Source organism: Gambusia affinis, linkage group LG04 (assembly GCF_019740435.1).
Source record: "Gambusia affinis linkage group LG04, SWU_Gaff_1.0, whole genome shotgun sequence".
Classification (NCBI taxonomy): domain Eukaryota; kingdom Metazoa; phylum Chordata; class Actinopteri; order Cyprinodontiformes; family Poeciliidae; genus Gambusia; species Gambusia affinis.
In genome coordinates, this window is record NC_057871.1 from 14,766,324 (window position 1) to 14,777,972 (window position 11,649).

Genomic DNA, 11,649 nt, shown 5'->3' on the forward strand with positions numbered 1-11,649 from the left:
GCTATGTAATTATGATGATGATGATGCTTATTATTATTATTATTATTATTATTATTATTATTATTATTATTATTATTATTATTATTATTATTATTATTATGTGGTTCAATTAAATAAGACATTTGGGAACAATATTCATAGACATTAATACGTATTTATAATATCCCACATTAGACCGTGGGCCCAAGAGGAAGTCCCGCCCTCTAAAACACAAACAGAATCTGATTGGCTCCCAGAAATGCCCCTTAGATAACAACTGCTGTGTCTTTGGTCTGAACTACGGGTCAGCTGGGAGACCACCATCTCTAACCAGGCTCTCACAGTGGATTCACTCAAGCTGTCCTCTTTGTGTGTCCTGTGTGGGTATGTTTGGACCCTCGACAGACTGACCGACCGGCCTCCGCAGCTCCATCTGCGCCTTTTCTCCGCGGAGACGCAGAATGATGCTTCCAATGAGCCGCTGAAATTTGGAGCCATTAAAAACATTAAAGGGTGTTTCCACCCAATCTGCCAGGTTGTTGTCAAACATCAGAGAAGCGTCGATGCGAATCCTCCCACTGGCGCGGACGAGACTCTGAAACCGAAGCCGTCCAGATGATGTCAGGGAAGCATTTCAAAGCTCAGGAAGTGAGCTGCTGCATCAAGTATTTCATTTTCGGATTCAACATCATATTCTGGGTGAGTCCCGTCTGCTGCCCAGACCCCCTCTGTAATGCACTGTGTCTCTCGCGGTTCTCTGAATTGTGTAGACGAGCTGTTGGATAGAATAGGTTTTATTCTCGCGCACTTGCTCCCTTTGTCACCCATCAACACGCCTTCGCTTTTGTTTGATTGCCGCCGCAATGACAATGTTTGTGCAGGGAAAAGTGCGCTCAGACCTGTCAACATCTCTGGTCGTGCTGTGCAGCAGCGTGGAGTTTCCACGAAGGAAAACAAACATATCACGCAACACTTCGCCGTGGGCCTCCCGGGTTAAACACCACCTTACTCAGTGCTGTTAGGTTTGAAATAATACTGGTTTTATTAAGATGTGTTGATCAGAAAGGACATTTATTGACAAGAGAGATGAGAACTGGGTTCAAAATGACAATATTTGATTGAACATTTGGTTCTATCAAACGAGTGTCTACGTACAAAGCTATCCTAAAAACTTAAATATGACAGTTTTCCAGGTGTATTTACTATCACTATTTCTAATTATTTCATAAATATGAATTTGTTCAGTGTGTGCTGTCTTAAAGATAAAAATATGGTCTGCATTTGTCTTTTGCCTAAGAGAGCTGTTACAACTGCAGATCTGTGAGGGACATTTCTACCAGCTATGCACATCTGCTGATTATATTTATTTTTTACCAATCTTCTTTGCAAAACAGCTCAAGCTCAGTCAGAGTGGACAAAATCTCTGTGAACAGTTTTACAGGTTTTTGTTAACCACAGATTCTCAATTGAATTAAGGTCTGGACTTTGAATAGGCCATTCTAACGTACTACGTGCGCCTAGACATAAACATTTACATTGTGATTTTGGCTGTATGTTTAGGGGTGTAGTCATTCTGAATACAACTGCAACAATTCACAGTAGGCAAGCAGTCAATTCACAGTCTGTGCAATATTGCAATTGGCATATTTTGCGTATCATGCATCAGGTGATCAGGTCTGGCACCTGATTTATAGTTTTAGTGGCTGAGATCCCAAAGCTCACAGAGAACAGTGATGCCATTTTTTAGTGATAGAAATAAGTCAATAAAATGCAGCTCAATGCAAATCATATCTATGTTTTTACTGTTTGACCTATCTTAACCTTGAGTTGAGGCATATGTGACCTGTTTCTTTTTCCAGGGCGTTTGTTGACCTAAAATCACACATTGATCAAAAGGTGTCCAGCAGACTTTACATTTAATCACAAATCCCACTCCAAGAGACATAAATCCCCTAAGAATATTCACTTTGAAATATAAAGAGATTTTTTTTTCTAACAGGCAAAGTAACACTGTTTCTAATTTCTTATTTTGAGCTGGATTAATGAACAGAAGCAGAAACCAGACAATGTAAACAAAGGAGCTCATCACTGATTAACTCCACATATGGTAAATGGCCTGCATTTCTGCAGCACTTTATAAAGTCAGAGGACTCCAAAGCACTTTCAGACAATTAACCCATTCACACACACATTCACACACAAATGTTAGCAAGCTGCATTATAGCCAAAGCTTCCCTTGGGCAGACTGACAGAAATGACCACCATCAGCAGGCAGTCACCATCGCCCTCTACAATAAATAATCATAATACGTCTTGAAGTTGTTCAAAATAACCTATCCATCAGCCATCCCTTCTTTGCCTTAATAGAAATCAGGTAAAAGAGGCAACAGGTCCAGGAGGGAGACCACTGCTATTTTAGTAGACAATAATTACCTCTCAATGTTAAAATGTAATGCCATGAATGTGTTAATATGCTTAATTACATGACATTACCATGAGACACATCTTAATACACCAAATCAGGTAAAAACATTTCTGATCCAAATCCTTGAATTTCTGCACACTGCACGTAGGCAGGAAGCTTTCCTAAATCCTCGTTCATAAAGCAGTTTAAAGATGCTTCCTAATGTGGGAGCTGATCCTGCTGATTCTGCAGACCGGGATGGGAAATATTTAGCTGTGGACCAGAGCCAGAAAAAGTCTGTCTCTGTTCTCTTTCCGTGTGCTCCTGTGTGATGTCTGCATGTTGTAGTCAACACTAAGTAACCCCTCTATTTCCCGGTCTCCCCTCTCTTTCAGTTCCTAGGAATAGCCTTCCTTGGCATCGGCTTGTGGGCTTGGAGCGAAAAGGTGGGTGTGTTACATATTTAGGAGGCAGAAGTGGAAGTAGCTAATCATACAAGTCTGTATGACACCCGGCAACATCTGCAAATAATCAGCAGATTATTTTCTTTAATTTCTCACTTGTGTTCGAATGTCTGGGTGGAATGTAAAAGTGTCCTTACTGAATGAGGAAGGAATGTCGTGTTTTCCTGTGAGACATCCTGAAGAACAATGAGAGGATTTGATCTGGTTCATTTTGCACACTGATTCATTGTGCTGTACTAGTGTTACAGTGGGGCTCTCAGCCATTTCCACACTTTATGTTGAAGCATATTTATGAATGTACTATTAATACTTGTTCATAAAGAACACATTGTTGTCGTCTGAAGGAATTTGCCACTTTAATTTAGCAAAGACCCAATATTGGGCAGAATCAGTGGGTACTTTGTTTCTTACAGGCTGTGACAATTCTGCCTTCTTGTCTGGATCTATGAAAAACACCAAAAATATTATATGCTGACAAACATTAATTGTATTTTAAATCCAAAAAACTTGATTCCTTTGGAGTAGTCAGCTAAAAACTTGGTCAACAGAAGGACGACAAACCCGTCTTTGCTGGGTTTGTTTCCTGTTTGCATTGTTATGCTGTTAATACATTTAAATGTTGTTTATCTCTAAGTAGATGATTTATCTGATAGTAAGTTTGCAATTTTAATAGCCTAATTGATTTTTTCCACCCATTTTTTTTATTGAAACTGTTTCACATAACATTACAGATATTATTGCTATAATCTCCTCATTCAGGATTACGATCCTCTGCTTTAGTGGAAGTTACGTGCTATACGTTTGGGAGAAAGTGTTGCCTTCAAACAGACCAAAATTACAGCTAAAAGTGAATCTCTGATGCTCATGAGGTTGTGTTTCCTCCCCAGGGTGTTCTCTCCAACATCTCATCCATCACTGACCTGGGGGGTTTTGACCCGGTGTGGCTCTTTCTCGTGGTTGGGGGAGTGATGTTCATCCTGGGTTTCGCTGGCTGCATTGGAGCGCTCCGGGAGAACTCATTTCTTCTCAAGTTTGTACGTCGCCTCCAGGCTTGTTCGGAGATTTCGTTCCACTTTTACTTTCCGCTTATCTTGATGTTAAAATGGTGACTGTTTTTGTGTTTTAGTTCTCAGTGTTCCTGGGTATCATCTTCTTTCTGGAGCTGACCGCAGGAGTTTTGGCCTTCGTTTTCAAGGACTGGATAAAGAATCAGCTCAACTTTTTCATTAACAACAACATTCGAGCATACAGGGATGACATTGATCTTCAAAACCTGATTGACTTCACACAGGAATATGTGAGCACTAGCTTTTTTCAATCCCTTCTCTGATTTCTCCCCGATACTGTTTGACCCTGTGTTGATCAGCGATGTGGGACTTTTTGACATTCATCCCAAGCTTTGTTTACATCTCTCTGACCTTGCAGTGGGAGTGCTGTGGAGCTTTTGGTGCGGACGACTGGAATTTGAACATTTACTTCAACTGCACCGACTCCAACCCGAGTCGTGAGAAATGTGGAGTGCCCTTTTCCTGTTGCACCAAAGATCCAGCCGTATGTATTTTTTATAAGCATTCCTTAGTCTCATTAGTAACACATAGCAATGAGCACAGTATGTTGATTCTTCTCTTAAGAGTTTAGATGAAGTAGCAAACATGGTCAGTAGTGGAGGCCGTGTTGTAAAAGTTTTCCAGCTGCCTGACGACGTCAGCTGTGATGGCGATCTTCCAAAAGGAAGTTAAAGCATCGATGTTTATTTCCCTCAGACTCAGCATACAGGAAAGTCTGAAAGAAGAAGGGAGGAGACCTTTACTAGGATTTTTTTTATTTTTTTTTAGTTTGTTTTCATTTGGACAGAAAAAAAACAACTCCTACAGCTGCTCAGTAAGCACAGCCTTGACAGCAAAATATTGCCGCAAAGCACTCTTTTTAATGAACGCGGCTGCAGGACCTGCTGTCCTGGCAAGGCGCTGCTTTAGAAAACCGTCATGGACATAATCAGCAATAAGTTTCCCGGAGTGATACTCGGACTGACTCAGACATTTTTAGTTATATAATTTCTACATTTGAAACATGTGTTTTGATTAATATTTCTGTCCTATCTTGCTAAAATGAGCTTTGCTTGTTTTCATGTTTTTTATAAAACTGTGAGGATAAGAAAAGGGTCATGTTTTAGCTCCACTGGAAACAAGTTACTGTGGTAACAAATGTATTGCACCCAAGAAAACACACCTTAAAGTTACAGTGCTGTGCTGTTACTATAAGGCAGAACTGTAACTTTTCTAAATGCTGAGACAAATTGCTTGCAAAAATATAAATCAAAATATTTTCTTTCTTTGCCAATAAAAACGTAATTGTAAACATAATTCAACCCTTGAGTGGACAAGATATCAACCTCTCAATTAATGTCATGTTCTAATTGCTATTTCTTTTTACGTGTAAGTGGATAGTCTCAAATTGACATTTTAACACCATGAACTATTTAAAGTTACATGGTGATGGCCTGTAAGGTTGCAGGTTATTTTTTGTGAACAACCTGTAGTTTGCGTCGTTTCACATTTTTAGAGCGTAAAAGTTCGGATTTTACTGACTTGAAACTGTTAGAAACTTCTGGAAAGCTCAAATAGTTTTTTTGTTTTTTTTTACCCAAATCAGTTGCAAGGAGAGAAATAATTATGCAAGTAAATTTAACATTTTAAAGTTTCTCTCATTTTTTATTAATCAAAGTTTTAAATTGGTAGCACAAATGGTATCCTTTTAACAACAGCCTAAATGAGTGCTGGACAGCTTAATAATAACTGATAGGATGCCTATAAACTCTAAAAGAAGGATTTTTACACTTCTTGTTTTTGTGTTGTTTTCCCCCCACCTGAATTTACTCACTTTTTTATATAATAAATTTCATAAGAATAACCGTTTAAACATACATATTTCCCAAAATCAATTTGTTTTCTCTATTTCCATTCAAATTGCAGCGATATGATGAATTCAATTAAATTGTAAACCATTTCCTTTTTTCACAGGAGGACGTCATTAACACTCAGTGTGGATATGACATCCGTGCAAAGTCGGTGAGTTGTAAACACAAACTCTGAACTACAGGCAAGTCCAACTTGTCCATGGCTGTAGTATTATGGTTTGGGAGTGAATCTGGTTAAAAAAATAAACTGCGGCCGGAGCTAAAGCTCATCATCCATCAGGTGGAAAAACGGTTTCATTGCTCTAATGCCAAAAAATATGTTTCTCACTGACTACTTGAAAGAGTATAAAAGTCTAAAGGGCCAATTTTTTTTATTAAAAGGAAATTTAAAAAGCTCATTACTTTTTAAAACAAAATGATACTCTTTTTACTTGTTTCATTATCTTTGGTGGCCGCCGCTCTTGTTTCCCATCAGACCTTCTTGATCAAATGAAAGTGTATTTTAAATCTAAATCCTCCAAGCTTGTAATTTTGTTCTTAACTAAACTGTCGTGAGATATTCATCCAGAAAGCTCTTGTGGCAATAAAAGTGTAAAGGGCAGCGTGTGAACGGCTCTTTGGCCCCAGGCTGCGTGAGCTCATCGGCAGCTCCACCCTGGTCACAATAATCCTCTTTCATTTCGCTTCCAAACTCCTCCGTCTTCAGAATGGAGCAGCTGGCTCTCCATCAGTACTCAGGGCGGTGTGTGGTATTACTCACACGGCAGCAATGCAATGCAAATTGAGCCTCACGCCCCCTCCCCCCTCTGTCATTAGCTTTGGCTGTTCTCCGTAGCAGCAAAATGTAAGGGGAAGGCTCTGTTTGTTTTCCTGGCCTTGCATTTGAGCTGCAGTGGGGCAGTTTTAACAAGACTCAGAACAGGAAAACAGTGAGCTGAGTTATTGTTAACAAGTGAGGATTATTAGAAGGATTTCATTCAGAAGGAGGCCAAGGGATCAAAATACAGCCATGTGCTCCCATCGAAGGTAACCATGATGTTAAGGATTACAAAGGAACATGCAGACCCAACGGTATTTCTGCATGAAATAAGAATCAAAATAATTCATGGCTTAACTCATGAATGTGTGTGTGTGTGTGTGTTTTTTTAGGACTCAGAGCAGAGAAACTTCATTTACATCAAAGGCTGCGTCCCGCAGTTTGAGAGGTGGCTTCAAGAGAACCTGACCGTGGTGGCGGGCATCTTCATCGGAATTGCACTGCTGCAGGTGGGGAAGTGTGTGAAAAAAACCACCTTACATCTGATGTGTTCCTGTGTCTAATATCATCCTAATCTGGTCTGTTTGTGTCTGTTCTTAGATATTTGGGATCTGTTTGGCACAGAATCTTGTGAGCGACATTGAAGCTGTGAGAGAAAGCTGGTAAGTGACAATATTTCATTACAAAGTTTCATTACAAAAAAGTGGGATGTGAGTTTCAGCCGCAGGACTCTGAGCTGCCTGGACAAATTGTTCCATAGCGCCCCTTAATTAAGAAAATAAGCCTTAAAGTTAACCTCAACTTTGGTGATATTATCATCCTTCTCATTGTTCTTGGTGACAAGATAAACATAGTTTCCCATCAAGCTGGTCACAGTTCCGGCTGTTTTTAACTTATTTAGGCACAAGTCATAACATGTACATCATATGCTTCTCATTCACGCAGAGTAAACGTCTCGAATGTGCCTGTACTTTATTGGCACGTTCTCTTGACTTAAAATAAAATTTAACATTTGTGATGCATTAAATAAGGTCTATATGTATCTTTTTAGACTTCTGTTTTTTTTAAAGAAGAAAAAATCAGGAAGGGTTTTTAGCTTTGTAATTATGTATTACTTTGTGCTGTTGTATTATTTGCAAACCTTAGGAGGCATTATTTTTTTAACTCCGGCTTCTGTTTGTGTGCAGTCTGTTCACCTAAGACCTACACAGTGGCAGGAGGGATGCATCAGGTAAACACAGAGAGATTAAATCTCTGCTTGCATTGTACTCGCTTGATTTTTCCCTTTTCGCCCTACGTACTTGGACTGACATTTTTGTTTCGTCTTTTCTCTGCAGGACTGAAGTTTGGACACCATCAGCCAAGATTCCACCAGTCTCATGTAAATAGTTAACTACAAACTGATACGAGTCGTTTTAAATGAAATGCTATTTCTGAAATCTGTTCAGAGCGCTGATGTGGAGCATCATAAACAGTCTAATTCATCCCCATACAAGCAGCTCTAAAAGTTAAAAGATTGCATGGAGGAGCTGAGGAGGGAGTGATTTGTGCACACAGGAACTAAAGTGAGGTTGAAAATGAGTTTTTACAGCTGCACAATCCCTCCTGCGTGGAAGGATTGTGCGCAAAGATGAAAGAAGTTCTGGAAATGCACCGCATGCCGTTTGCCTTCTGATGGATCACTGGCTCGCCCAAATGTATTTGATTTAGTATTTCACAGTGTTTATTGAATCATTACACTTGACTTGGCTGGTGAGCACTTTGCTCAGCGTTTAATGGAATCTGCTCTAAGCTACTGTGACGTTAGTGAAGAGTTTTCATGTCACCGATTAGCGTAAAGTTTAAAAAGCTCAATAGTGACAGAAAAGGTCCAAATGCGTGGATTCAGTGTGTAATCCAAATTCAGCTTGAAGCACTTTAATCATCATGAAACAGTGACGAAGTTAATCTCAGCGTTTTGGTTTTGTTCATCTTTTCTTAATTGGGAAAGAACAACTGGAGATATTTGTGAGTTTTATTTGCTTTCATCTTAAACCACGTATTTCCACTGATGAAACGAAGCTAATGGCGTTAGAGATGTTGGCTTATTACCGCTCCTTTGATATCGCCTACTTCAGCCGGATGTTTTTAAAGTAATTTCTCAAGTGCCATAATTAACTGCATGCTGATTCCCTTCTCCCCTTTAACAGCATGTAGATACGATTTACGGCCGGCTCATAAAACTCTCCAGCTTTCCCACCAGCAGTTTCGGTTGAGGAGAATATTGAAATCAGTCTGCGCCGGGATACAGTTGTTTCTGTGTTTGCATGTAAAAAGTCCTTTCATGCTCCAGCAGCGGGTTTATTGGAAATCTTCCCTCTGCTTTGAAATGATTTGCATCATAATGGGCTGTACTGAAACATTGTCAGGCCAAACTGTCATTTCTAAACATTTGTTTCCTCAGTTCACTGGATTTCATGTAAATACTTTAATAAACCAGAAATGGTTTTTTAAAAAATAGATTTTTTTTCTTTTCAATAAAAGCTTCTGATTGTCTGTGTTTGCTAATCACATTATTTCTCACCATCTAGTGCCATATTTGTGATCTCTGCTTAGAATCTGTTTTTATTTTTTTTGTTTTCTATGTTAGTACTTGTAAATATCAAACGTCTCTTTGGAAAAAAGATAAAAATTCCTCATTCAACTCTAAGATGTTGATGGAAGTAAAATGGCAAAGATTCTTAATTTTGGCTGTAAAATTCTGTATTTTGACTTGAATACAAAAATGAAATTTCAGATGTATGTTTCTCATAATAGTTATTACCCTTTAAGGGTTAGACAGTTCCTTTCATAAATGTCATTTGAAAGATGGTGCATTTTCTATTTCCAGTGACTTTACATTGTAAAATATGTAAATGTTTGCAAACATCTGAATAAATGTCACCTTGTACGTTTTCTGGGTTTAGTTTTGTTGAGATTTTGTTTGAGTGAGGGGGACTGGAATGCAGACAGGAAGCTGGAAAAGAACAGTTTTTAAATCCTTTTGACCAAAACAATACCAAGAGCAAAACAGGATACCTAAAAACCAAACCAAAACATGGCATGAGGTTAGGCCAAGCCAACTGGGATAAATTACTTGGATTGCACAGAGCTATATAAAGTAGTACAGTGGAAGAAAAGGATACATATTTTTTTTACTAGCTTTACAATTACTGATATTTTTGTATACCTTTGTTTTTTACACCTTAGATGGAGGGAATACATGGACATAAACTTTCACAACAGGCTTTGTTGCCTGGATTTCAGCCATTTTTATACATGAATATGCTGTGACTTCAACCCTTTTACAGTAGCTCTGGTTCTATTTAACCTTTAGTTTACCAGATAAGTTGACTGAGGACAAATCCTCATTTTCAACAACGACCAGTTCAGGAAACATCAAGACATCATATAACAGAGTATCACACAGCAGAAGAATACCATCAAACACAAAGAAAAAAAACCCCAAAACAACAAAAAATACGACCTAAAGAAAAGCCTCCCCATCGCATGATGTTGCTGACTTTTGCCACCAACAACGCACCAACCATATTCACATATTTCAGCTCCTCCATAACTTGGTGAGATGTTCAAAGCTTTTGGCTATTGTTTCACAACCAACTCTGCTTTAAAAGTGATAATATCCCTGTGATGTCCCTGAATTGTCTGCTGTGTTTTTTTGGTCTTCATGAGGCTGTTTGTTCACTAATGTTCTCTAACAAACCTCCGAGGCCTTCCGAAAACATCTGTATTTACAGTTAAGATTAAATTACACACAGATAGACTGTATTTACAGTCAGATTAGGTGGCATCTGACTGCGCCAGATTAAAGGGGGCTGAATACATATACATGCCTCACATATATTTGAGGTTGTAATGAGAAAAATGTAAAACGTTCATGGAGTACTTTTGTTACTTTGCCTATATTTTTAGATCCCTTTAAACGTTTTTCTTTTTCATTTTTTTTCTAAAATATTGCCATCGCCGTTAGAAACAAAATAGTAACAAACATAATGGCTTTCCTGTTCTTATTAGTATGTTTAATAAATGAGCCGTCTTCCTCATACTGTTAATGAGTGTAAAACATTACTCTCTCCTTCCACCTAGTGTTTGAAACGAGTATTTCTGCCATTTGCAGTATTGTCCTTCGGTTCTAACGAATGACAAATTGGCCAAATGGGAGTTAAGCAAAGTTAGATCCTCAAATTAAAAATGATAAAATAAATTTTTATAATAATAAAATCAATTAATTATAAAATATGAGCATCGCAGGAGAAAGATTAAATATAAAAAAAATGGTTACTTTTAAGGATTTAAAAATTTGTGGCTCAGAGGAGAGAGCACTGCATCCTCCCTCTGTTTTTCTGTTTCTCTGATCGGATCCATTTATGTGACAGAGAGGAAGTGGTTGAAGGCTGGTCTGTGGTGGAAAACCCCAATGATGCTATTTGTTTAGGAAATGTAACAGCAATGATTTTTTTTGACACAGACACACAGACAACCTTTAGTGGAGATAATGTGAATAAAGCTTATCTGCTATGTTGTGCTATCAGGGAATTGGTTGAAACGTAAGCTTTGACCTTTGGCCTGAAGCTCTTGTAATCTCTGCTTCTTTTCTGACTTCTAAAGTGACTAATACCATGCTTATTCAAACTGATGTCATCATACTTTTCACTTGATCTGACATTTGCTCTTGGTAATATCTGCACACACATATGTTGGTATTTTGTTGCTTCTGAAATGGAGCAGAATCATTTATCAGATTAACCAGAGCTATAGAGGTATGAAAGATTTGCTCTCCATGGGTGAAAAACTACTACCCAAACATATAAGGCACAACCTCTCTGTTTATGTTTTTTTTTTTGGCACTTTTCTGAGAATTATAACAGTTACTGTCAAATCTTTGATGGAGTTCATTGGTGGTTTTCAGTGATGTTCTTTTGACAGAAACTGCTATATGGACCTATAGCATATGAAAATGAACTAGCTGCTGGTTACAACAAGCAAACCTCACTGATTATATTATATTTTGTATGTTTGTAATCAGGCTTATTTCAGAGTTTAGCTCAGGGATGGGCACTCCTGGTCCTCGACTTTGTCCTGCAACTTT

General features: G+C 38.4%; 1 protein-coding gene across 1 annotated transcript; it reads left to right on the forward strand.

The window, feature by feature from the left end:
* Positions 1-251: 251 nt before the first annotated feature.
* LOC122829410 (tetraspanin-5) lies at positions 252-9,455 on the forward strand. Its single transcript, XM_044113940.1, has 10 exons — positions 252-678; positions 2,779-2,829; positions 3,735-3,881; positions 3,974-4,144; positions 4,273-4,398; positions 5,868-5,915; positions 6,914-7,030; positions 7,122-7,183; positions 7,709-7,752; positions 7,859-9,455. Exons 1-9 carry the CDS (start codon positions 595-597, stop codon positions 7,719-7,721), a joined length of 819 nt encoding a protein of 272 aa, XP_043969875.1. The 5' UTR covers positions 252-594; the 3' UTR covers positions 7,722-7,752; positions 7,859-9,455.
* The last annotated feature ends 2,194 nt before the right edge of the window (positions 9,456-11,649 follow it).

Excerpts from the sequence above, each read along its gene's own strand:
- LOC122829410 (XM_044113940.1), top strand. The coding sequence starts at position 595 with ATGATGTCAGGGAAGCATTTCAAAGCTCAGGAAGTGAGCTGCTGCATC. Across the intron at positions 5,916-6,913 it reads ATGACATCCGTGCAAAGTCG|GACTCAGAGCAGAGAAACTT; the intron begins GTGAGTTGTAAA and ends GTGTTTTTTTAG. Across the intron at positions 7,031-7,121 it reads TCGGAATTGCACTGCTGCAG|ATATTTGGGATCTGTTTGGC; the intron begins GTGGGGAAGTGT and ends GTCTGTTCTTAG.